At 43.0% G+C, this 26,185-nt stretch overlaps 1 protein-coding gene across 4 annotated transcripts; it reads right to left on the minus strand.

Annotated features, from left to right (window-relative positions):
* Positions 1-82: 82 nt before the first annotated feature.
* LOC119374404 (gephyrin) lies at positions 83-25,803 on the minus strand. 4 transcript variants are annotated; one of them, XM_037644491.2, is made up of 19 exons: positions 25,759-25,803; positions 25,194-25,255; positions 23,173-23,251; positions 23,019-23,076; positions 20,614-20,706; positions 20,441-20,535; positions 18,546-18,612; positions 18,392-18,487; positions 12,440-12,476; positions 12,218-12,367; positions 12,023-12,115; positions 11,260-11,504; positions 10,645-10,703; positions 8,361-8,514; positions 6,216-6,337; positions 4,841-4,928; positions 4,709-4,782; positions 3,725-3,893; positions 83-434 (listed from the first exon to the last, which is right to left on the minus strand). In XM_037644491.2, exons 2-19 carry the CDS (start codon positions 25,231-25,233, stop codon positions 204-206), a joined length of 1,950 nt encoding a protein of 649 aa, XP_037500419.1. In that variant the 5' UTR covers positions 25,234-25,255; positions 25,759-25,803; the 3' UTR covers positions 83-203. The 4 variants fall into 4 exon arrangements, with proteins under 4 accessions (XP_037500419.1, XP_037500417.1, XP_037500420.1 ...); XM_037644489.2 differs by lacking the exon at positions 25,759-25,803 and adding an exon at positions 25,379-25,462; XM_037644492.2 differs by lacking the exon at positions 25,759-25,803 and having other exon boundaries at positions 11,260-11,379; positions 11,449-11,504; positions 25,194-25,451.
* Between the last annotated feature and the right edge of the window lie 382 nt (positions 25,804-26,185).

The following is a 26,185-nucleotide window of genomic DNA, read 5'->3' on the forward strand; positions in this document are numbered from 1 at the left end:
ATGGCAGGTGAGAACGTCTGCTGACTGCACTTAAGATGGCGATACTCTATAATCAGAATATAAAAGATGCAAAACAATAAGAGAATGTTTTTGTGCTCAACTTTATTGCAATATGAACAATGTAAAAAAGAATACAAATGCACGTTTTTGAATCGGCAGTGGTAGTAACGAGCACATAAGTGACAGTACAGCTCAAGTGCTTTTTAAATCGTGTCGGTAACGAGTGCAGTCACAACAGTTCCTGCTGGAAGGGCTTTTGTTTCAGTCGTGGCTGCGGGCAGCACTAGAAGGGCATTGGCTCCCTGTAAGCTGAGCAGCCGGCTGCTGATTTGATTGCCCGTGCTCCTAGCAACTGGTAGTGCACAGTCCTCGGACCAGGACAGCACTGCCCTGTGATACTCTGGCCTTGGGTCCAGGACCATGTCCTCTGCAAGCTATTAAGAGAAAAAAAAAAAAAAAAAACCATCGTTTTATGCCACTTTAAAGCACAGTCAGACACTGACATAATAAATTATTGTGGATTACTGCTAAACGAAGGTAACATAGTAGCACTGGGGTAGTCTGTTCATACTATTCAAGCAGACCATAGACTATGGTCACATAGCGCAAGAAAAAAAAAAGCCACAATTCCCTTGCTTGTTCCCCCCCTCTTCATGTTTGAAAAGGAAACTTCATTCACGTACATTATAGGGACCCTGAAACAGCTTTCTTGAAATTTTGTCGGTGTTAGGCTACAGCGTTGTCAAATCATGCGCACCACAAATTAAGCAACACCTTGTATCAAGGCAGCTATGGGCAGTCATGTGTTGCCCTCCTCCTCAACACTGCTCTTCCTCCTCAATTAACTTGACAAACGCACAGCCATCACTGGCAATGGCGATGCACTTGACGAGTTTAGCTGCGTAGCCTCCGCACTCGAATCCGGCAGCATGCTGGCATGCTGCCGAAGCATATCGGGGAGCTTACTAGAAAGAAGTGCATGACTGATATCTGCTCCGCCAGGTGCCGCAACAACACTAGCAGTTCACATTTTATTGTGCAGTAAGCCGACAATCTGCGAACACCAAGTATGTGGACGAGAAAGAGGTATCTTAGAATGACCACCGATAAGCATACACAGGGGCAATCTGGTCGTGTCTTCAGGGGTGAAGTTACGACCACAGACGCGTGGATCCTAGCATTGACCGGATGGCGAGAGCTCGGCGCTTGTGGCACACATGAGATGAAGTAGAGTGCATTAGAATGCTCAATTCAACTCGTCTCGCCAGTTGCCTTACACAATATGTCGCCAATCGCTAGATTTGCAGCCTACAACGCAGCTAAGGCAATTTATTGCTTCCGAGAAAAGAAACCTCGCAGATTGCATTAACATGGAGCTCGTTGTAACGCAGGCAGACAACGCTCTCTGTCCACCGGAGGTTCAGTGACACAGACATGAAAATGGGATTTGAATTCCCAGCTGAAAATCGCGTTTCCAGCCTGGTTTTCAGCTGGAAACGGCTCTTTAGGCTGGGAATTTTCCATTCCCAGCCGGGAAAGGTATTTCCAGCATGGATATGGAAATAATTCCCGGCTGGAAAGCCATTTCCAGCTTGAAGTTTTCCAGTTCCAGTTGGGAAGTTATATTTCCAGCTTCAGATGGGGAATAATTTGCTCAGCATGAAATTTTCCTGTTTGAGCGAGGATGTGGTATAGTAGTTTACAAAAGGAATTCCAGCTGCCCAAAGATTGCTGTACATACAAGTGATAGCAGATTAAGTGTATAATTCAGGCCGTGCATTTAGACATGACTTAGAACAGTGGTTCTCAAATGGGGGTCCGCAAAACCCAAGCTTGAAAAAAAAGAAAAGTGTTTTTTGAATGCACACTATGTCCCGTGACAGCGGTCCCTTCTGGTTTTGGTATGCTTCTCCGTATTGCATTGCGACAGAGGTGACTTATGTTTCTTGTTCATGAGGTGGTTGTGAAGGTTGCAGTTTTTTACGACATATGCGAGCATGCTTTTTCCAGTCTTGCATATTAGAAATGCAAGCATCGTGATAAAGAGGTTGAATGTGGCTGCAGACTGCAAACTTATTGACAAGTTGTTGAGATCCAACTGAAGTGGCACTTTTGCCTGACCATTCTTTGCCATGTAGAAAAAAAAGGCATGTATTTCACACGCTGCATTTTGCGTTAGTGTATGCGATAGCAGCGAGGTGAAATCTGGAAATTCTTCCGTTTCCAGCTGGGAATAAAGGATTGCAAGTTGAAATTTTGCCATTTCCTGCTGGAAATGCTTCCATTTCCAGCTGGAAATATTTCCATTCCCAGCTGGAAATATTTCCATTCCCAGCTGGGTTATGGAACCTGGAAATTTTTCCATTTCCAGCTGGGAAAATTTCCATCCTGGAAAAATTTCCAGGTTTCATAATCCAGCTGGGAATTAATGGGAATGATTTTCACCAGCAGAACATATCGAATCAGATCAGTCACCGGTGCTATGTATAGTAATGGAACAATGCTGCATATAACGGAAGTGGGTGTTTGAAAACTTGTTGGCTGAGCCACTGCGATCTGCAGCGATTCGCATATTTAAAGTCTTGTAACAAATTACAAACTTAACGCAGAGAGCTTAAACAGGTCTGCAAATGATCCTAATGATTAGGCTTGTGCGAATATTCGAACGGATATTACAGTATTCGAATTCGCTTCGGTTCTAATTTAAATTATTGAAAATTTCAAAGTATTCGAAATGAACGAATAGGTGTGTATGTTAGTCCGCAATCCTTCTGTGAAGGTGGTTTCACTGCAGTGGAAGGGTGCTATGCCGTGAATACACCTTTCCAGAAAAAATTCGCACTGCCGCGAAGCCTCGCTTCAAGGTTAAATGAAAAGTTTAAAAGCTTGTTATACTGGCATATATGCTTATAAGTATAGTAAATTTTAAAGCATAACATATTTTACATGTTATCACTTGCATCCTACCGAATGTCAAATCCTGCTACTATTCAAAGTTGCTTCTACTTCCTTTGAACCAAAAAGAATGACATTTGCACATGCCTTGTTTCAATTTTTAAAAAATGTTGCGCAGGTTAGTTGGGTCATGACAAATATGCTAATTTTTCTTTCTAATATGTGATATATACTATTCGATTCGAAATTATTTGACCAAATCACTATTAACTTTGAGTTCGCTTCGAACCTAAAATTTACTATTCACACAAGCCTGCTAATGACTTGCTTTAATGGCTCAATGCATTTGCACAAAATTGTGTAAGCTGATTCAGGGCTTCTATCAACACATGAAGGTTGCAAAGTGCATATAAGTGATGCTCATTAACTACAGAATAGTATTTAAAAACATATTTTCTTGTGCAGTTTTACACTTTAACGAGGTGAAACTGTAGCACTCTCAATACTTTATATTTAAAAGTATTTTTGAGAATGTTTAATGGCAGAAATTAGAAACTTAGTGGAAGTCTATGTTGCTGTGATGAAGAGGCTGTGAAGGTAAACTGGCATTCAAAATGTTAATGAAGTGTTTTAGCCTAAAACACTTTTAGTCCTAAAACTTTTAGGTTTTCCACAACAAAGCCTAGAGGATGAAAACAGGTACACAAAAGAATACAAGTAGAGTGTGGTGTTCGGGTGTGCAGAGGCCCGTTTGGGTTCCCAATGCTGTTTGAGTAAGCAACATCTAAAATTGCCTAATATTTTATGGCCCTAGTATACACAGACTCACCTTTGCTCTGATGGATGTCGGATGAACCGTGGCATGTCCAGACATCTTTCTTAGTGCGGGCAAGACGTAGAGCTGGCACGTGACGGCTGCCGACACCGGATTGCCCGGAAGGCCAAAGACAAGCTTGAGCTTGTCACCGTACACAAGGGATGCAAACGCTGTCGGCTTCCTGCAGAGAAGTGGTAGTTCTTAAAAGATCTGCACTACACTTGCACAAGCAGCTCAGGGTGCGGTCCTTTTACATGCTGTCCGGATAATGAGATTAATCTTGAAGGTTGTTACGTGTGAATTGCATGGATCCATGAGACCGTAACACCAAAAGGAAACCTGCCACTTACGAACTACACAATTTGTAATATAAATTGGAAGTTAAGCAGAGGATCTGGAAGTGTTCTTTCTGCAAGTGGGGGTGCTCAGAGCACTGCCAAAGGCATGAGCTTTGGTTGCTTTCCTGTAGCATGCAAGTTCGTATCTCATTAGCAACATATTACCAGTGCACTGTACCTGGAAACAACAGGTAGTGAAGCATAAAAGTAATACAACAATGGTTCAGCAGAGAGGAAAATACAGTGGTACTAGCGCCACAGTCAGGCATTTTTTTTTTTCATATTGGGGGCGGGAATAGGAGCATAGCGAGTTGGTCATTATTTTGCCAGGAATAGAAGCTGTAGCAGATGATTAAGCATTGTCTAATCACATGTTAATTTTTGTGAGAAACGAGTTTGCACATGATGTTGCAAAGTGGAAAGTCTGAATTGTCAGAAGGTAGTTAATTTTTAGGGCCTCCACTATGGAGAACTGTCAGAATAATGGGCAATTTGCAATTTTCAATGTACAGCATTTCTGATTATCCTGACATGGGACAGATGTAATGAGAGATATTCGATAGATGCTTTTGTCCTGGAGTGGACCTGCACAGGCTTGCGATAATAGCATTGTATTAGCATTGAGAAGCAAATGCACAGACGCTTATGGTCAACTAACCCAGGCTTCATAAGGACTCGCCCAAAGTGGATGGTAGCGGAGAACTCCTTGACGAGTACTGCTTTCAGAAGGTCCTGAGGAAGTAATTCAGGAGTGTTAAGAAAGGCACACACATGCACGTGAGTGTTCTACCTTTTCTCCCATAGATACACCTCCCGATGAGACGACCACATCGGTTACATTAAAAGCATTCTTCAATTTCCTTACGTGGTCTTCAAACCTGAAAGTATGAGACAGCTTTTGTCAAAAAGTTTGATACTTTGTTTTGAGAGGAATATTTAGCTTATGGTGAACTCCAATTTCCTGTTTAAAATGCACGAAAAAATGTTTTTATGAAGTAACGTTCTTGCGAGATATCTGCTGTAATGGTTCAAACTAAATTTGTTGCCCATTTGAGAGAGACAGTTAAACTTCTGAAACTCTAGAGAACATACTTCCTTATGTACTAACACATCACTGAAAAAACAGACAAAAACACATACAGACGAGTGGTGCGCACCACTCGTCTGTGTTTCTTCATTAACACGTACACTTCTTATGTCACACAGTCTCTTATGCATTCGCCTAAGGCAACTCGAAGGCGAAACTCGTCTTCTTTTTCTTGACACTCGATTGTATCGACCCCACTGAAAGCTTTCTGCACTTGACGTGGTTTTGCACTGCCTCCAGGATTGGTCCACCTTTCACCGATTTACAATGTCATGATGATGTCCCAAATTTTGACGATCTGTGACGTCATTGCTTGCTTGGAGAAGGTCATGTGGGTTCTTGGACCGAGCCTTGTGAGGCCTTATGGTCTCGCAAAGTTTCGCGCAAGTCTCGCGGACAGAAGCACCAAAATAGCCACTTAAGGCTTTCTTTGCCTTAATAAGATCGAAAAAGAGAAAGCAGAACCATAATTTGGAGCCTGGAATTTCTATAAAAATTTTTAAATTGGTAAGCTAGAACAAAGGAACCCAGAAAGTTTACGCAATTACTAACTCTGCACCAAGAAATAGATGTCCCAGTTTTTAAAGCTGCAGCTAAAGCAGATAAATTTGATCTATGAACTTGCAGCTTATATGAAACTGTTTCATTAACAAGGATTTTTCCAAAGTCCTCTTAACAACTTCGTGGTATATTTCAGGATTGTGTATAATGCATCAATTTCGTCCATTTCAGACGTATTACTCGGTGCAGTTTACAGACTTCTGGTATGGTTCTTTATTGTTGGGTTACAGAGTTGTAAACTGTATACTTGATTTGTTTCTTTAATTATCAACAACTTCCATTAAAAAGGTTAACAGCCTAAATAAAACTTCGTAAGGTCACCAAATTTCGATTTATTTTAAACGCAAGAAACTTCATTTAGTTTGCCGCAGTAGTTGCCAAGAAAACAGATTTCTCAATTTCCATGCATGCTTAGACAGCAGCGTATTAGCCGGTATAATTGAAAGCAATCACATCAGCTCTGATTGTAACACATTATGTGAAACAGAAAGAGCGTGCAAAGTTATTAATGACATACTCATCACGTGCAATTCCAGCATCAAACACTGGAAATCCACTTTTTTGCAACAAAGTGATGAGTGTTGTCTTGTTGCTGTCCCTTATCTGGCCCGGCTTTAACGCACTGTCTGGGGCCACAATCTGTAGATTAAAAAAAAGAGATGAAGTAGAAGATAAAGAAACACAATCGCCCAAAGTCGATGACTGCACTAAGCGAGCTCCTCTGCAATGTTACCCTAGTCATACAACTAAACAAACACAAGCAAAGCTCTAGAGGAGCCTTCACTTTTGGTCACAAGCACAAGCAATGGCACTCACACTTGATACTATCCAAAACAGACAATGACTATTTGCTCTAAGTACAAATATGTTGCACATTTGTGTGGTATTTCTTGGCTGAAGTTCCAGAAAATACCTAAAATGAAGGGGCCCTGCAACACTTCTTGATGTGATCATTGATCAGGAGGGATTTTAGACTGTTTTGTTTTTGTTTGTCCCGAAGAGTGCGCTGGTGGCTGCACAGGGAGGGATGACAAGGGGCAGGAAGCTATTTGGCACGCCTCGTGGTCTTGCGCCCTGCCCCTGCCACCACCGTGTTACCTATGCAGCAGAAGAAGCACGACTGCCGTGCTAAATTTAGTATCGAAGCTTGGGCATGTTGGTTCGAAGGTTACACATCCGATGTCGTGCTAAAAGCTGGCCGATCTGTATGAGAACCTGGTGTGTGAAGGCATTGTCCTGTATCACCATGACCCGACAAATAGTAGCAAAATTCAGGTAGTGCACTTTGAAGCAGTTTCAATTGACGAAACACCACGTGATATCTGCCACGGCACCAAACTCACGAGGTGCATTGGAGACAGAAAATGTGCACTGGCAAATGTACTGGTGGTTTTGGAAACTATGTGCATCGGTAGGTTCTGCCATAGCGGGCTCAGTATGAGACAAATGACCGACAGATACACGTAGTGGTTGAAATAGCTCGGGTGCTATACGCCGGCGCTGCCTCGTATGAATGTACGAGAAAACAAAATATTCAACAAACGACTGCTCATCGAAACGATAATACAAGATACCTTTTCCGTGTTCTTGGGGAGATAATAATAATAATAATAATAATAATAATAATAATAATATAATAATAATAATAATAATAATAATAATAATAATAACTGTTGCAGTTTAACATCCCAAAACCACGATATAATTATGAGGGACACCGTAGTGGAGGACTCTGGAAATTTTGACAACCTGCGGTTCTTTAACGTGCAGCTAAATCTAAGTACACAAGCTTCAAGCATTTTCGCCTCCACTGAAATTGCAGCCACTGTGGCCAGGATTCGATCCTGTGACCTTCAGGTCAGCAGTCAAGCACCCTAACCACTAGACCACTGTGGCGGGTTCCTTGGAGAGAGACATGCACATTTGTTTATTATTGAACTCACAATTAATAATAGAGGTATTATTGAACATGCTTTTGTGATCGTCAAATCCGCCAATGGTCTTGTCCTTTCTTCCGTTAACGTAGTTGGGTCTGTCAGTGACATAATTTACTGAGGGAAGAGTGAGCAATTTCTAGCTGTCTGAAATGCAATTGTAAATTTCCTGCCTTGCGAAGTGCTATAATATCTGGCTCACATGTTCACAGGAGCCTCGACAGCCGATTAGCAGCGTTTTCTGGCCATAAAGTGTTGCAGGGGCCCTTTAAAGTAAACTGATAAGTTGATTAATCACTCTGAGGTAGCACTAACATGTTGCTGGGCATTTACAAAGACGGCATTCTTCAAGCCACAGGGAAGGGTTTCAGTGAGCTGAAAGAAACTGTATTAAACAGATCTCAGTGGAATTTACGCACTCATAATGTTGCCAGGAGTCGACATTAGTCAACGGCACATAACACCAACACAGATAATGTTTAAAGATCAAATTACCAATAATTAGAGCAGCAATGTACGAGCCACATGCAGACTTCAACATACTGTATTGAGTGTTTAAATGCAAGTGTGCTGACATGTATCACAGGCAAAGCTCATTATGGCTATTATTACTATTATCTGGGCCATTGGAATCCCTTTGCCCCTGTTGCATGCAATGATACGGGGAATGAGCAGCCTTCCCTTCTTTTCCTGTGCGCTATTCCATGATGAGTGAATAAAAGAGGTACCTCGTTTCCAGTGGACAGGACGGCCACTTGAGGAAGTCTGTATACTGCGACTGTGTTTGTGCCAATGGTGGCAAGCAAACCCAAGTCTGAAGGGCTGAGCTTCATTCTTTGTGTCAAGATGCGCTGTCCTCTTTGAATGTCCGATCCCACTGGACTGCAAGGTAAGGCATCAGTTTACTTTATGACATGGCAATCGAAAAAGAAGAAAGTACACAAGAAAAGAAGCACAAAACAAACAAGACAGAGTTTGACAGAAAAATGAAAATCAAGAGAAAGCAACAGCTGTCTCAATTAAGACAAGTCCTCAGAAACGTTGAAATGAAATGAAATGTTGGTTCCAGATACTGTTAATCACTAAAGGATGCGGGATTTTCCTACGATATTCTGTCTGAAATGTATAGTTTAAGCTTGAGAAAAGACAAGGCTATGTACTCACAATAGGACGTAACACAGACCAAAAAAGCTTTTTTTGCAACAAATTAAGAAACAAGAAAAACAGCTCTCGTCTGTTCGAAGTTGAATGCCAGCTACGCAGGATTGACGTTTCTAGGCAAGGCTACCTTAAAGGGGGCATGAGTTGCGGAGATATTTTCTGTATATTAAGATCAGACCTGATGAAAGTACATATTAGACTTGGTTAGTGTTTCATGATGATTTTAAATAAGCAACAATTTTTCTAGTAGGTTAACTACTTCAAAAGATCGACAAAGCTGTCACTCTACTGCTTCGTGAGACAGTAGAAAACAAAGCTCATCACAATGTGAATATTATTGCATTGCTAAATACTATAATATGCAATATATGCAGTGCTACAATCACTCGAATCGAATCGAGTCATTCTGCAGAAAATAAAAATTCAATGTCTGTGCCATGGCCACCAAAAAGAAAACAGGAAATAAAATTTTTAAAAAATGTGCAGAAAATTAAATTCTGCTCTCGGCACTTTGTGATATACAAGTTGGGCTTTATGTTAAAGTAATTACAGCTGTAGCTGTACTAGACCATCACATATCACTCCTGCAAGCTAAACAAGTGACCCAGAAACATTTCAAATTCAGCCTGTACATATTACATAAACTACACTGCAGATGAAATACTTATAAGTAGGAGTGTGCAAATAGTGAAATTTCAACTCGAATCAAATTCGAATCGAATAGTGCCGAATAGTGGCCAAAAATATTGAATATTGAATAGTATATTTACATGAAATGTGTACCGCCAGTTACGGCAAGACAAAGGAAAGATCAGGGATGCCACGGTGTGCTGACAGCTACATTACGCACTTGTCCGGGAGTGGCTTTTCTTTCAGCCTTTATGGGCGCGCAAGCATGTTGATAGAAGAGCCGCCATTCTAGTCAGCAACGCCACTCTTAACCTCCTAAAGGCTGATAGAGGGGGGTACGGTAGCTAGTTTTCTTTCCCTATGGTCAAACGTAAGGCTCATCTGACAACGGTAATGTTGTGCTTCATCGCCATGGGTGCTCCGGAGCCAGAAGTTTTGAGGCGCCCGTTCACAGCAGCGTTTTAACTGCGCACCGGAACGATGGGAGTTTCTGTAGTAGTGGTGCGATGTGGCAGTGGCCACTGCCCAGCGTGAACAAATTTTAACATGCGGAGCCAATCACCGAGGGTTTCGCAGGCCAAAGCGTCGTTTTACAGCGCTTGCGGCATATGCGACCGAACTACGCATGAAGTCCGTGCCTTCGTTTTGGGAGCGAAGTTGTGAAGGACTTGACAGTGTTTTTCTACGTGCAGAAATGACATAATCTACTTTAAGATCAACATGCGCTCGCTTTTGAACCAGGATATCAGTGAAAGTTTAACGAACGGCGTCGTTACCGTTAATTTTAGCCACCCTACACTAACCAAGTTGCACCATTGGACTTTGTCGCGTTTTAGATATTCGTCCTGTCGAATTATTCGAAACTTCGAATACTAGCTATTCGAAAGTCGAATCGAATTATTCGATTAAGAACTATTCAATTCGAATTCGAAACTTAAATATTCGCACACCCCTACTTATAAGGACTAAGTTACGCTTTACATGTGAAAAGAAGACAAATAGTTTCAGATTTTAATAACGTCATAAAAACGTTTTTGTCTTTCACAATTTCTTAGTTTCGACAACTCATGTCCGCCTTTAATATGAACACTACGATTACAGCTTTTTCATAAAATAGGCTGGAATGTGCATTTCAGGTGTTGGAGGTGTTTTGCCGCTTGAACTGAACGATGAACAGCAGGTCAGCAACCGGCAGTCAAGCACACAGACTCTCTGACGTACCGAATATCCTGTCCGACTGTAGGGGCAACTAATATGTTCACTTTGAATTCCTGGGAGCCCTAGTGATAGAAGGAGACGGGCATGAGTGTAAAATTCAATTTCAGATTACTTCAGGTCTCGCCTGAGGCGTAGGTATCAGAAGTGATGCAAAAACATTTCTTTGCATGAAAATATGTGCTCGAGAAACATGATATATAATACACTCAATATTGCAGAGAATCAAACAGTTGCAACAACAACATATTACGATGTCACATCCCAAAAATTGAAGCAACAAGAGTAAGGGCAACATATTTGCAGTAATACACTCATAAGCGTGCGCAGGGTTCCCCTTCAGGGGGGGCGAAGGTTCGTCGCAGCGCCCCCCTCCCTATTATGTCAATGTATGCGGCTGCCTTTGCGCCCCTCTTCTCGCCCCCCCTACAATGTATAGGGCTGACTTTGCGGCTTGCGCCCCCCCTTCTCGCCCCCTTGCCCCCCCCCCCCCCCCTGCGCACGCCTATGAATACACTCAATTTTTCCCAAGTGGAAATCGTACAGAAACTGGGAAGTAACACAATTGTGGCTTTAGCCGAGTGCCATAAAGAAATAGGGTTTAAAAGGACGTCTACTTGCATCTTCCGACGCTTGAATGAGCTCAGTGTCTTCCACCTGTACCACAGCATCGCAGGGTTCTGGGACTGGGGCACCCGTGCTGATTCTCACACATTGTCCAGGCTTGACGCGATGCAGAGGCTTCGTATGCAAGAAAGCGGATTTTGGGTTTTCATGTCCGAGATCTGGTGATGAAAGTGCAAGACTTACATTGGAGCCTGCTGGGATGGCGTCAACCACCTCTCGTGGTCCGTCACCATCTGAAGCTGTCGTGGGAAGCATGAGTGTGAACAAGAGCCTCAAGTGAAACCCTATTTCTTTTCGAGTGTTGTCATTTTCTTGTTTTTGGTCAAAAGCTTGGCAGCTATGAAACAGCAACGCTTTCGTTGGCCTACATGTTACCAAGAAGGAGCCTTCAGTACGAGAACACTTCAAACCGTTCACGCGCTTGCTCTTCAAGCTTCACTGATTGCAGAGACAAAAAGATTGTATGCAATCTCGCTCAGCAGCTGTCGTATAGTGCACAAGCATTTCATGTCCACAAATGTACATAGCTTTGCTGTTGTCATGTGGTTCGTGTGGGAAGGTAAGGTAGTATTATTGTTGTTGTACACTGCTTGACTCTATTTGCTGCACCTTGCCTTTTATTTCTCGAAGCTTCTGTTCGACCCCGTGTTAGCTTCAAACTGCACCATCTCCAGGATGGGCCCACATTTTTCGTGACAAAAAGATTTTACAGGGAGCTAGGCGCATAATAACTTGCGCATTAAGTATGCATACCTACCAATAACAGCATATCCATCCTTGATAGATGCTGAAAACGGTGGCAAGGGGTCTGTGGCGTGCACATCCTCTGCCAATATTCGTCCACAGGCCACTGTAAAATCATTTAAAGTGATGAATGCAAATGCTACTGTCTTGCTGGCTATTTGTTAACATATTATCACACTCTTTTGTTTGAGTAATGGTATAATGTTACCTTGAAATGATACTTGCTCGACACCAATCTCGGAACACTGCTCCAGTACTATGGCTTGAGCATCAGCAACGGAGATCAGTGGATAGGGAGAATGCCTCGGGCGAGAGGCAACAGTGCTGCTTTGAGATCCCTCTGCCGTGCACTGGCAGCCTTTTAAGAAGTGACACAATAAAAATGTACAAATACATTGATTACCAGTGGGACCATCTTTATGCCACTTACCATGACTCACAGTGGCTGGAGATGGAGATCCAGACACCTATTGAGAAAAAAAATCACAGCATATCCACGGAGTGAATGATGATGAGTGGGCGAAGCTGCGGAGGTTCATCGGTAAACCGTGAATCTTCCGTGAATTCTGCCCAGTACATCATCACCGATGTGAGATCGGGCGCGTTTATACTAAAGGTTCGATGAGTTATGACGACTTGCAGCGCACTTTAATTTTACATGTACGCTGTGAATTTTCATTGTTTAGAAAACCATTGCTTTAGAAAACATCTGGCGTCTTTCGTTAAGCAGCTGGCGTCTTTTCGTTTTGCTTTAGAAACATCTGGCGTTCTTCCGTTTTGCTTTTAAAAACATCTGGCGTCTTTCGTTGGTTTATTTCATCAATCAACGGCGTTTTGAACAAAATTTTTATTGTTTAATCACGCACAGGAGAAATCTCACCAGGCACTACCTTGGAGGTAAAGAATGGCTGCTAATGGGAATGAGAGACAGAAGAAGTCGGCTTTTAGCTACCGCTGCGAATTTTTTATTGTTCAACAACGCACAGGAAAAATCTCCCACCGGCACCACCTTGGAGGTCAAAGCGTAAGACTGGTTACGCACTACGACTACGACTACGAGGGACGAACGGGTGCCGCCTTAAGGAGCTTCGCCCCTAAAAAAATTGTACAGAACGCAATTGTTGCATTGACATTAAATGAAAACAATATTGGTGTAACAGCCAAGGACAGCCAACGTAGACCAGTGCCAGCCAACATTAGCCAATGCTGGTCATACGAGAGTAAACAGAGTAGTTGGGAATTTGGTCAGAAATCAGACATAACCTGCCTGTTACAGAATGTGTGTGGAAGATGTCAATGAAGATATTGTCATCAAATAAAAAAGAAGGCAGCGATTTGAATGGAACGGTGAGAACACTTTACTTTGTTTCACACACGGGCAACGCCACAAAGGCTCAAGAGACGTCTCTCGACATTCGCATTCATCAACAGAAAATTTCACGCCACTTATCAGTCAGATATGTATAGCATAATGTAGTTCAATCATTCTTGTTATTAAGGTGAAAGCCTTAGATGCCTCATCAAACGCGATATTTTACCGTCGGTGGGAACGTGTGATGCAAAAAATCATCATGTGATGACGTCACCATACGATGTCACGATGAAATCACAGATCGCAAAAATTTGTGATGTCACGATGATGTCACTGCAACATCACATGATGTAACGTCACGTGATGACATTGTAGCTCGGTCAAAGGTGGTCCGATCACGGAAGCAATACAAAACAAGGTGAGGTGCCTCCAATCCTGGAGGCAGTGCAAAACCACGTTAGGCGCAGAAAGCTTTCAAAGGGTGGCGGGGCAGATCAGTACATCGGCTGAGAAGAAAAAGATGGCTGTTGCCTCCTGCTTGTCTTATATGAATGCATAAGGGACCATGTGAGTTTTTGTTCTTATCATTGTGCTCAGTCTGTTTTTTTTATGCCCATGGAAGAAAGAAGGCCTCTCAAAATGATCTCCAATTTACCCTATCTTGTGTAAGCAGATTCCATTTGGTGCCCTCGAACTTCTTAATTTCGTCACTCCATCTAACCTCCTGCCATCCCTGGCTAGGCACCTCACCTTTTGGTATCTATTGCGTCAATGTGAGTGACCACTGGGCTACCTGTCCTTCGCAGCATGTGACCTGCCCAGGTTCTTTTTCTTCTTGATGTCGGCTAGAACATCGACTACCCCTGTTTGTTTTCTAATTCACTCCGCTCTCTTCCTGTCTCTTAATGTTGAGCCTGTCATTTTTCGCTCCACGTTGCGTGGTTCTTAAGTTCTAAGGACTACTCGTTATGCTACAAGTCTCTGCCCTATATGTAAGTCATTATGTATCATTATGTCATTGACAACCTCTAGTGACACCACAAGTGTGTGAATGCCTTTTCGATCTATTTAGTACTGGTTCTTCCCGCACTAGGTATGCTATCAACCTGTGTATATATATATTGAAAACCTCATGAACTTCAACTTCAGTGCTTAATGATGGGGTTTAACGTCCCAATACCACAATATGATTATTAGAGATGCCGTAGTGGAGGGCTCGGAAATTTCGACCACCTGGCATTAAGAAGCGATGCTTCTCAGAGATTCTGTTCAGCAAGATTCCACCTGGTGATGCATATTAAGTCTGTTTCCAGACAGGGTCAGTTGTTTTTAGAAAACGATCACATTGGTGCCTGTGGCACAAAAGATAAGGAAGAGGCGGGTGCCAGTGGCCCGCACCTCTTCTAAGTATATGGGTCTCGGGCATTTTCGCCTCCATCGAAAATGTGGCCGCCAGGCCCACTTCAATGTTAAGTTGACCTAGACATTAGCTCTGACCTGAATACCATTCAACTATTTCATGCAAGGGTGCCCTTGTTTTCTCTTATTTTAGGCTCTGGCTAGCATTAGTTCTTGCTCCATTGAACCGGTAACCTGATAGTGTGACAGTAATCAAATATAGTATATATAATATCAAAATATGACAGAGTAAATGTATGGAAGGTGTGCAAGATACGAATGTACTTAACACTGCTCAATCAAAGTGACACTTCTCTGCGATCAGTGGTGATTGCAAACCACTAGCCCTCGTCATGGGGGGGAAAAAATGCAATTATCATACTGGAAGTGCAAAGCTGTACAATTAAGTAATGTGTGATTTGACCTACCTTATGGTTACAAGTTGTAACTCACATATGAAACAGTCATTTTTCAGAGTGTCACACATAAGCGCATCATGCATAGAGCGATGTGTGTGACAATTATGATTTCCACAACATAAAGCTTCTTCCACACGCCTGCTATGTAAAAAGTGGAGAGCATTAAGAAGCGATGCTTCTCAGAGATTCTGTTCGGCAAGATTCCGCCTGGTGATGCATATTAAGTCTGTTTCCAGACAGGGTCAGTTGTTTTTAGAAAACGATCACGTTGGTGCCTGTGGCACAGAAGATAAGGAAGAGGCGGGTGCCAGTGGCCCCCACCTCTTCCTTCCCTTTCACCCACCATGTAATACCACCACTCCTAACATTAAGCCTCAACCACACGTGCGCATTGGGATGCGCCAGCAGGCGATGCTAAATGTCAGCGTCACTCGAGGAGGCAAGTCCCAACCGCACGTTTGCATTGGAGCGCGCCAGCACACGTTGCTAAGCGTCAGCCTCAGATGATCAGTTGAGGAGGCCGGATCGCGTGTTGATGTGGAACGCTAAGCAACAGCAAGTCTACACGCCACGCACTGACGTGTTATAACGCGTTCGCGTGGTTAGGGCTTTATGCTTATGCAACATTTTGTGGAGCATTGCCGGCGCGCATTGCAGCAAAGTCTGGTGCAATACCACGAGTGCAGTTGCGACTGGAGAAGCTCCGCCCACAACACCCACAACTCATCGGAAGCAAAGCAGACAGAGGGTCCATCAGTTCCTTTTGCTTGCTACTTGTATTGAACACAGACGTCGTATCAGTCCGGGCATGCCTACTAGTCACCGTAATGCGGCGGTGCACACGAGGTCATCCAAAATTAGCACTGATGTCACGCTGTGAACCACGTGCTATTTCGTTCAGGTGCACTAACCAACTAGCGAAGTCATGGCCTGGCCGACTTGTCACTCCGCCGTACATACTCGCCTCTGCAGAGGCCTTGCGCTTGCTTCTGTGGCGACGGTCAGGTTTTCTTAGGAGCATCCATCACGCGGACAGTCGAAAGCGTCGATCAAGGCAGCCGTGACTAGCCGTGCGCACCAAGTGGCCAATGGCGGAGTGACAATCGCACTACACATGCACCATGTGACCCAAAGGATGCATAGTAAATAAATTAATAAATCCTGTTTTTCCCTCATGACTGTTAAAAAAAAGCAATATACATATATAACTAAACGAACGCTCTTTGTAAAACGACTGCATTAAAACCACCAACTAAAGGAATGACAGAAAACGTGTGCCAATTTCCAATAGCGAGCGCCAAAAAAAAAAAAAGTGCATAAAATGTGTGATGCCTATTGTATTTTCTGCAGCTAAACCTCTGTATCAGAACATTTTTTCACAGCATTTCGGTTAGAAAAATACCTCGAGATTTTTTTTAAAAGAAAAGGTTGTTGCGTAGCCATTCACTCGGAATTAAGAACTAAAGTATGTTAGGGGTGCACAGAAAGTGATGTTTCAGACCAAATTGAACATGGATCGAACAGTGCCTGAGGAACATAATTGAATACTGTCTGAATTGATCTCGAATATTCAGCAGCTGTTTCTACACTTAATACAAAATCACTTTTGCATCCTAGTATTCACATTTTTATTTGTATTCACAAATAGAGCATTAGGAACAAATAAGCTGATTATATGTATTCCTATGCGCAGAACTTCTCAGGGAGTGCAGATGATTGTTCTATAGCTGGTAAGGCCTGGCTCCCACAGCGAGGTAACCTGTTGCGCTAGTAAGCTCTCACATTTTATGTCTATGCTACGCATGCAAAAATGCATTTCGTTGTACTTTTGCATTAATATTGTATTTATTGCAGTGCAGTTTAACTATTCAAATATTCTCATGATATTAAAAAAAGAACATTAGTAGGGGTGTTGCGAATATTCGAGTTTCGAATTCGAATCGAATAATACCTAACCGAATAATTCGGTTAGACTTTCGAATAGCTAGTATTCGAAGTTTCGAACAATTGGACAGGACGAATTTATAAAACGTGACAAAGGCCAATGGTGCAACTTGGTTAGGGTAGGGTGGATAGAACTAACGCTAACGTCGTTACAGTAGGCCTTTAGTTAAAACGTTCACCGATATCCTGGTTCAGAAGAGAGTGAATGTTTATTTTAAGGGAGATTATGTCATTTCCACACGTAAAAAAAAAACACACGAGAAAATTGTCAAGTCCTTCACTACTTCGCTTCTGAAACGAAGGCACGCACTTCTTGCATAGTTCGGTCGCGCATGCCGCAAGCGTCATAGAACGTCCCGACTTTAGTCCACGAAACCCTCGGTGATGCATCACATGTGCACACTTGTTTGTTCACGCTGTGAAGTCGCACTGCCGCACCGCACGAACCGTTCAGAAACACCCACCGTTCCGGCGTGCAGTTTAAACATTACAGTTGTCAGATGAACCGTATTGCGTGACCATAGGGGGAAAAAAACGACGAAACTAGCTACCGTAACACTCCCCCCTTTCTCTGTTAGCCGTTCGGAGGGTAGGAGTGGCACTGCTGACTGGAATGGCGGCTCTTCTATCAGCATGCCTGCACGCCCATAAAAGCTGAAAAAAAAAACCCTCCCGAACAAGTGCGTAATAAAGCTGTCACCAAGCCGTAGCGCCCCTTATTTGTCCTTTTTCTTACGATAACTGGCGGCACACGTTTCGTGTAACTATACTATTCGATATTCAATTCGATATTCGATATTTTGGCCACTATTTGGCACCATTCGATTCGAGATGAAATTTCACTATTCGCACACCTCTAAACATTAGTATTGACCGATAGCGGCTATCTGAGTTAAGGAACAAATCGAATAGGCCACTATTTGATTCAATATTCAAAATTTCCTAATATTCACACACTTTCAATGCACAGCCGCAAACAACCAATCTGTAGGGCGTCAGACCTTGAAGTGGTTCTAGTCATGAAAGGGAGATACGGTCCTGCCTTCTGCAGCCCAAAAGGGAGCATGGCTCAACACTAGGCATACATCCAGGCCACATGAAAGCTAAGGACCTCCCTCTCTCTCTTTACACACACATAACCAGGCCACATAAGACTAAAAAAAATCCTCTCATTCCTTATTTATATACGTTAGGTGTGTACGGCTTTTGTTTTTTCCAAAGGCAGAGTACAATGCACACATTTCTATATGAAATGCCCAAGAACATCTACAGGCCTTCACGTGTAAAGAGCACAAAGGCAGCTACATACAGAAAGCAAACTGTGCAGCTTGTCTGTCTTCATTTTGCGCTCCTGAAGTTGATCAACTGCATGTGGGATGGCAGGACTCGCAAATTCAAAGCACTCCTGCAAGAACATGAGTCAAAATGAATAAGACATTTTTGAAGTTTTGTTCTCTACATACCTGTGCCCCTTTGCGGCTTCCTGGGAGGTTGATTATGAGAGACTGATTTCGAATGCCACATACGAGCCTATACGTATATAAAAAAAGGAAAAGCCACATATAGGGATCACCTGCATTCTTAATGTAGTCAACACACCAGAGTGGTTTGCATGTTTATCACTGCATAGTAAGAAGTGCTGCAGCAAGACAAGGATGACAAAGGGTGCACCATTGGGTGCTACATTTCAACAATGGCTTTACTTCACACACAGTTATACATAGGCAACACTCACACGCTGCCATACACAGAGACATGGTCTTCTTGCTTTTGACACCAAATACAGATTTACTCAAGAAATTGCACACTATGATGCATTAAAGGGATACTAAGGAGAATAACGATGTTTCTTGTATTGGTAAATTACTCTTTCACAACACCAAAATCACCACTTGTACCATGAGAAGACACTTGGTAAGCCAGAAAACACACAAAAAGAAAGTGTGTGGCAATGCCACCTTAACATTCCTGCACCAATCGCCGTGACGTCATAGACTTTGATGGCGTCTGCTAGGACCTATGTAATCCTAATCGGTAAAAATTGTGTACATTGTCCTCGGAGGGGGCCGAGACTTAACATAGCAAGTTTCAATAAATTTCATTTGGCCAATGTCGCCAAACTACGAAAACTTCACTTTGAAATCCGCGATGTCACGCGCAGAGATTTCGACATGAAGTTTAAAAACGAAACTTGATTTTCTCCTCTATGTATTAATATTAGCCTTTAATGGTGAACTTAAGGACATCAGTGTTTTCAGAGTACACTTTAGCAATATACACCAATTCATTGTCTCACTTTAGTGTCCCTTTAAAAATCGCAGTTCTTTATCACAATGATGTAGACAGGGGTGGAGTGCTTGCACGCTCAGTGACCAAATTTGCAATTTGTATGGCTACCATCAATCTGTTAGATTGTCTCCGTCGGTCGCCACAATCTTTTGAAAGAATGGTTGATAGCCCCACGAGCAATGCCAGCCGTTTACTGTTGCCTTTCCTGGGAAGATGTTCTTTTGCTCTGCCATTCAGGCAGTGGCTCACACTGCCCTGCATACTCATTGCTAAAAGTGAAAAATTCACCGACGATTACTATACTGCCTCATCCGAATTCGGAGCGCAGCTTCGTGTTGGGGCAAAGCCAACTGTCTTTTAAGTCATGGCTTCCCGCAAGGTGTCGACTACGCCATAAATCATCATTTCTGTGAAGAACCCACTACGCCATTATTCGTCTTTCTGTGGATAAGCGAGGCACCCACTACACATCTGTAAGGCATTATGTGCACTTTGTTGATGCTGCATGTGGCTGATGACGATGAAGAATTATGGCTGAGCACTCTGCAGTGGGTGGGAAGCATTAAACCACACACTCATTGCACAATTAACATTGTGTAATGACTGGTTATTTTACTCTTTTGCCACACTATATTACATAGGTTAACACGATTCCTTGCCCGACATGACGCCTGTATAGGGTCTTTTTGCAAATGAGTTTCAAGCACCAGCATGGCTCCGTGGTAGAATACTTGACTGTCACGCAGAGGACCCGAGCTCAAATCCAGTTTGATCCTGGGTATGTTTTTCTAATTTTACTTTTTCATGTCTATCGATTATGCCACTAACAGCAATGGCGACGGTGATGCCACTCCACGCAGGAATGGGCGCCTTAGAGCTGTGCTCTAAAAGATTATATTTCTGCTCGTGGCATTCTGCTACAGCACATGAATGCCATCTACGTATATAAATGCATGCCTCTGTTTAAATAAAAACTAACTGGTTAAAGCTAGCGCAGTGTTGCGTCCTTCATCCCGGTCTCGTCCTAGTGCTCAGAATTTGTTAACTGCAATTGCACAACCCAGCTCACCTTGAAAGCATTGCCATTGGAGTGATGCTCAGGGATTTCTGGATAATAGCAATTGCGATGCCTGGCGCCTCTTTCGTTATAACTGCTCTTGTAGCCTGTTGGTTAATCATTTGTGTAAACCACTAGAGCAAACAGTTCAGTCTAAAGTGACAACAAAATTGCAAGTCTGTCACCTCGGGTGTAACGTCTCTTGCTGAGAAACCTGTGCCACCCGTTGTTAGGATGAGGTTGACCTTCTCAACATCGCTCCATTGTAACAGTGTCCTCTGCAAACAAATATGGGCCCGTCACATGTGCATTAGTGTAATGGAGAATGGAATAACAAACTTGGAAAGCATTTTACCATGTGAAGAGAAACATAAGATCAAGATAGCGATAGAAGTTCATCAGTCTATTTTTCAGGAAATTCGCACACTTACAGGCCAAGTGTTCATTCACTTAACATTCCTGTTGGAGATATCAGAATTTTATTATTAAAACTTTGTTTATATTACAAATATGTAGCATACAGAAGAAGGTCCCATAGTCAGAAACAGTATCGAGAACTCCTGTACAAAATAATTATGGTAGTTAAAGGGGCCATGACACCCAATTTTCGATCATAATTTGTGTTATGCGGTTTAATCCTTGTGCGTTCACAAACAAACTGGCGAAATTTCAGCACATTTGGCCGAGCACTTCATTTATAATAGAATATTTTTGTAAACACGTGAGCAGCCTGTGAGTTGGGCAACCCTGACGCACTTGTGAGCCGTGACGTAACAAGCTGCTTGCTCCTCGAGTGTCTGCATTCCGGTGAACGATTTTGTTCAGTGGTCAGCTGTGCGTGCAGTCGAGCTATTTCACCTTTCTTCAGCTTGGCATTGAAATTGAATTATTTTCAGCGGCTGAAACTTTGGTACCATGCAGCACATAACGTCACACATGCCATGGCAAACTGACGATTGCCGGCGGTGGATGGAGTTCATAGCCAACGGCTCCTTTTGCACTGAGATATTCTTTTACAGTCCATTTTTCGTAGATGTATAGGCACAATAGACACTCTACTTGTATTTTTCGCTGAAAACTGCGAATTGTTGGGTGACCCTTTTAGCAACTTGAGGCACCAGTAGCACAATGTGAAGTAGCATTCAAGTAAAAAAAGGGGTGTGCGAATATTTGAAATATCGAATATTTTTCGAATAGTGTTCGCTATTCGATTCGCGCTGGAATTTTACTATTCGAACTATTCGAACTTCCCAAAAGCAAATACAGTCAACGTCCGACTGAAAGTGACCCCTTCAGATTTTCAGTATGCTTCATCTCATTACACTCCCGTATTGCGGCAAAGCTGCCTTTCAAGCTCCATTACGGTCGAATTTTGCCAAGGCACAGTCAAGTCCAATTGGAAGTGGTCCTTAGATTTTCAATATGCTTCACCTCATCACACCCCGGTATTGCGGCAAAGCTGCCTTTCAAGCTTTGCTAGGGTCGCAAATGCACTAACTCAAGAAAACGTTGCTTCCAACATGGAGATGAAAGATGTGGCAGAGGTGGGGGCTCAATTAATGCTGTTTTGGACCTGAAATTTGGGCAGGAAGTCCGAAAAATCGGAAGCCGAAGCTTTTTAGCATCCAAAATTTCATATGTTCCTATATATCGACGTCTACGAGGCAAATTTGGAACTCCGGACTTGAAAGAAGCACACCCTTGTCCGTCACATCAGTTGGGCTTCCACAGAAGTTGAAAGAGGAGGAGAGGCTGAGGAAATGGCATCTTTGCCTATCACGTGTAAAGTGTTGTCGGCAACGCTTTGGTTGCACCAAATCATGTACATAAATAGAATTCGGCCTCTACATTGCCTCATTCTTGATAAGACAACTGTGAAACACCACCCCGCCAGTGCTTCATCAACCTTGCGAAAAGAAACACTTTCATGTTGCTATCTCGTAAGAATATGCTTAAGAATCCTCTTTAACTTTTTTTTCTGCAATTTCACTTCGAAGTATTCAAAAAATATTCGAGAGATATTCGAGAAATATTCGAAAAATATTTGATTCGATTCGCAATCACACTTCAATATTCGAATTCGCTTCGCACCCAAAATTTTGCTATTCGCACAGCTCTAGTAAAAAACAAAGAGAGATCACACTGCCTCTTGTAGTGTCCTCAACAGGTTAGCTTCCGTGATGGCGGGGATAAAATGAGTATATAAAACACGCATGCTTCTGAATAACTTCGTTTGGAGTGCTACGCTTATTTTAGTTCATGTCTTCAGTATACATCGTCTCACCGTGCAAAAAACACTGTGCATACGCACCTTAAATGCGCCACTCATTTTGTTGACTTCTGCTTCTATTTTAGATATTAATCACAAGGAGCAGTGTGATATTTCTATTAGCAGTGGTACAGAAGTTGCCAAACCAGTGTTAGCATTTTCATAAAGTCAATTGTTTAAGTGTAGCGGACAGTGTCAGTGTATCTCTGTCTGTGCTACAATACAATACAATGTTTGCCAATATGTCCAACACATGTACAGCTGTACTTGGGTACAACACAGGTGGAAGAACAGAGCTCTTAAGGATGACTCGTCTCTTACTTTGATGTCTTCAATGTCATCTGGAACACAGTGCCGAGCAACAACCTTTCCATTTATCCTGTGCAAAAAAAAAAACACGAAAGAAAGAAATGGTCTCACTTGCAGTAATTTCAAAGAAGCACGTTCTGAACAAGTCCAAAGGATGGAAACATACAGCGTTTTCGCATTCACCACTGCTTCCAGGTTCCTCCCGCTAGAATCCTCGGCCTCACCTCTGGAGCATCTGTCACTCACTGGAAGAGCAGTGCATATTTTAACACTGTGCTTTTTAGGAGTGCTGAACGAGAGAACGGGAATTTTTTTCCCAAGGGCTCATTTATATGCTAGACACAACCTAATGAATTGAACAGACAATTAGGCCAGGGAAAGCATAGAGGATGTTAATTGTTGTCTTTAGCTGTAGTGTACTAATGGTGACGTGAATTGAAATGAACTGAAGTGGGCGAAAAATCACCCTTTTCGCCCGTGGGATCTGAACCCACAACCTTCAAATTATGCATCCAATGCTCTACCAAATGAGCTATGATGGAAGGCGATTCCCCGTCGACTTTGTTGGGTATTTCTGTGCGCGTAAACCATGGGAGTGTTAGCCAGTGCCACTCATAGCCCAGGTGGCAAGTGTGGGACCCTTTTTGCCAGACGGTGTCACGTGGCACGTGATCTTTAAGAGAGGTGGCAGCTGACGAATAAACACTCGTATGTATTAAGGCATTAAGACTGCTGTAGTGAGGCCCTCGTTATGAATGTACGAAAGAAATACCCAACGAAGTGGACGGGGAGGCATCTTCTGTCGTAGCTCAAATAATAGAGCATTAGATGTGCAATTAAAAGGTTGGGTTTTGATCCCACCTATGGAAAGGGTGATTTTTTTGTCCACTTTGTCATTTCGATTTACGTCACAATTAGTACACTACAGTTAACAACAACAATCAATGTCCTCTATGCCTTCCCTGGCCTAACTGTCTATTCAATTCATTTAGTAGCATTGGTTTTGTGTGCAAGCTTACATTGAAGCAACACTCTGTGGGCCCTCTCCTTTTAGCGCCTGTGTCTTAATGCACCGTTACCGCTCTTAGAATATGTCTCCATACCAACCATCCCAGACGCAGGCCTTATAGTTCTGGGCAATGAAGCCACACCAGCTGCCTGTGAAAGTACAGTGTCGCTAAGTGTTCCCTCACTTGAGACCGGGGCCTCGACAGAAATCTTTTTCGGGTTTTCGGGGAGGGCACTTCCTTGATTTTGTGCTCTGTATACCATGGCAAAACAAAAAAAAAATCGGAGGGGGGGGGGGGCGGAGTGCCACCCCCTGGCTATGCCACTGACTTGAGATATTCCACAGAATGGTTGTATTCCTTTAAAATTTCCATAGAAATGCATGTTACTTTTTTACAGCACAACACATCGCGTTTGCGCTGGTGCACACAGAAAGAAGTGAGATAATCATCGATCACCCTTTCAGGCAGCTCAACTCACTAATTAACGTTTACATCAAGTAAGAATCACTCGAGGGCTGACATAGTAATTAGGAAATAGGCCATGCTACTATCTGCTTTGCGACATTATTCCCCCAGTATTGAAATACAGTGCACAATGTTTGACATATAGCTTTAAGCCGCTTTGGAAATATAACTGGAAGTTCTATAGGTGCCATGTACTCTTTCAATTAACACAAATTTGCAGCAGATGTTTCAAATTAATGGTGACATTTGGATACATAAATGTGGGCATATATCATAAGCACGGCCACCTACAACTGCACGAATGCAATGCAATTCGAAGGTAAATAATTGAAAACTTCTTACAGATGTTTCATAATGAAACAGTTAAATATGTGTTGCCCAATTTTTTATATTTGTGCCAGAGTGACCGTGTCATTTAAGTAAACTACGTCTTCTTGTTCTGCTGTCAACCACGTTGGTATTAATAACGGCAACAACAACAACATGCCGACATGTCATTTCGCAGGGGAGTTCTACGCGTCGAACACGGAAAAGCCGCGTGCACGATCGGCCCGACGGCACTTTAGCCGCGCCTGCGATGTCGCGAACCCCGTTTGATGTTTGAAAAGGACTGCGCACGAAAAAGAATAAGCGCGTGCATGCAACAGCAGCCTTTACGCGAGACAGTCTCCAGGCAAGTCTGCGCACGCTGCTACGACGCACCAACACCTACCTGTAAGTATGCCAGTTGTAATGCAGTGCTTGCTGTCCATTTCGCGCGCTCCGCAGGTGCACCTGTGAATAAGGGCACGTTTATCTCGTCAACTTCACAAAATCGCGGCTTAGCCGTTAGCGTTGTCGCTAGAGTGGCACAGCATGCATAAGTTAAAATGGTCGGAAAAGGTGCGTCAAACCTACTACGCAGCAGAAGGACACGTTAAAAGGACGTTTCACGGGGACGACCAAGCAATCTGCCCCGTTTAAAGCTGTCTGCTACAGAATGTCCTTCAAACACCGGCCAGTCTTGCCGAACGTTAATAAATGAACGCAGTGGCGCTAGCGACTAGTCAAATGTTGGCAATAATTTCTTCATTTGGTTACATCTTGCTAAAACTGTCAGAACCAATTTTGGTCAGAACCTACCAAAAAATAAATGTTGACGTTAATATTATTAACATTACAGCATATCTTTTTAATGGCCACTTCTTATGAGCCTAAGTAGCATTCTGAGTAGCCTAAGAAAATATCTCAGGGGCCCTTCAAAACAGTGACGGGTTTTATAGTTCTTATTAAATTACCTGTAAGAGACCAACGTTGGCCGTGACTCGCTGCGGCGCGCGGTGCACGAGCCGCTCCTAAGTGGGAGACAACGTTGGTGGGACGGTGGGACAGGTGGGAGACGACTCAAGTGACGTCATGCATTTTCCGGTTAGGCGCGCCGTTTGAATATGCCATGAATTCGCCAAATCGGCAGGCGAGTATGCCTCCCCATCGGCCTCACGTCAGCCGGACTTGCTGCTGCTGCTGCTGGTGGTGGTCCTGTCTACAGGCCCTTTGATATTGGATGTTTGATGACCCTCGCAGAATTTACTGTACTTATTATGATACGCTGCTTTAAGAATCAATGCGCTTTCTCCAGGGCCGTACCCAGGAATTTTTTTCGGGGGGGGGTTTGCGTGTAGAACGGCTGCCATTTTTTAAGATTTATACTGGCTTATTTTCGTG

Source organism: Rhipicephalus sanguineus, chromosome 11, assembly GCF_013339695.2.
Source record: "Rhipicephalus sanguineus isolate Rsan-2018 chromosome 11, BIME_Rsan_1.4, whole genome shotgun sequence".
Classification (NCBI taxonomy): Eukaryota; Metazoa; Arthropoda; class Arachnida; order Ixodida; family Ixodidae; genus Rhipicephalus; species Rhipicephalus sanguineus.

Coding starts and splice junctions, on each gene's coding strand:
- LOC119374404 (XM_037644491.2), bottom strand. CDS start 25,233: ATGGACAGCAAGCACTGCATTACAACTGGCATACTTACAG. Junction 18,488..18,545: donor GAAGCCGCAAAGGGGCACAG/GTATGTAGAGAA, acceptor ATGTTCTTGCAG/GAGTGCTTTGAATTTGCGAG. Junction 11,505..12,022: donor GGATGGATATGCTGTTATTG/GTAGGTATGCAT, acceptor TTCCCACGACAG/CTTCAGATGGTGACGGACCA.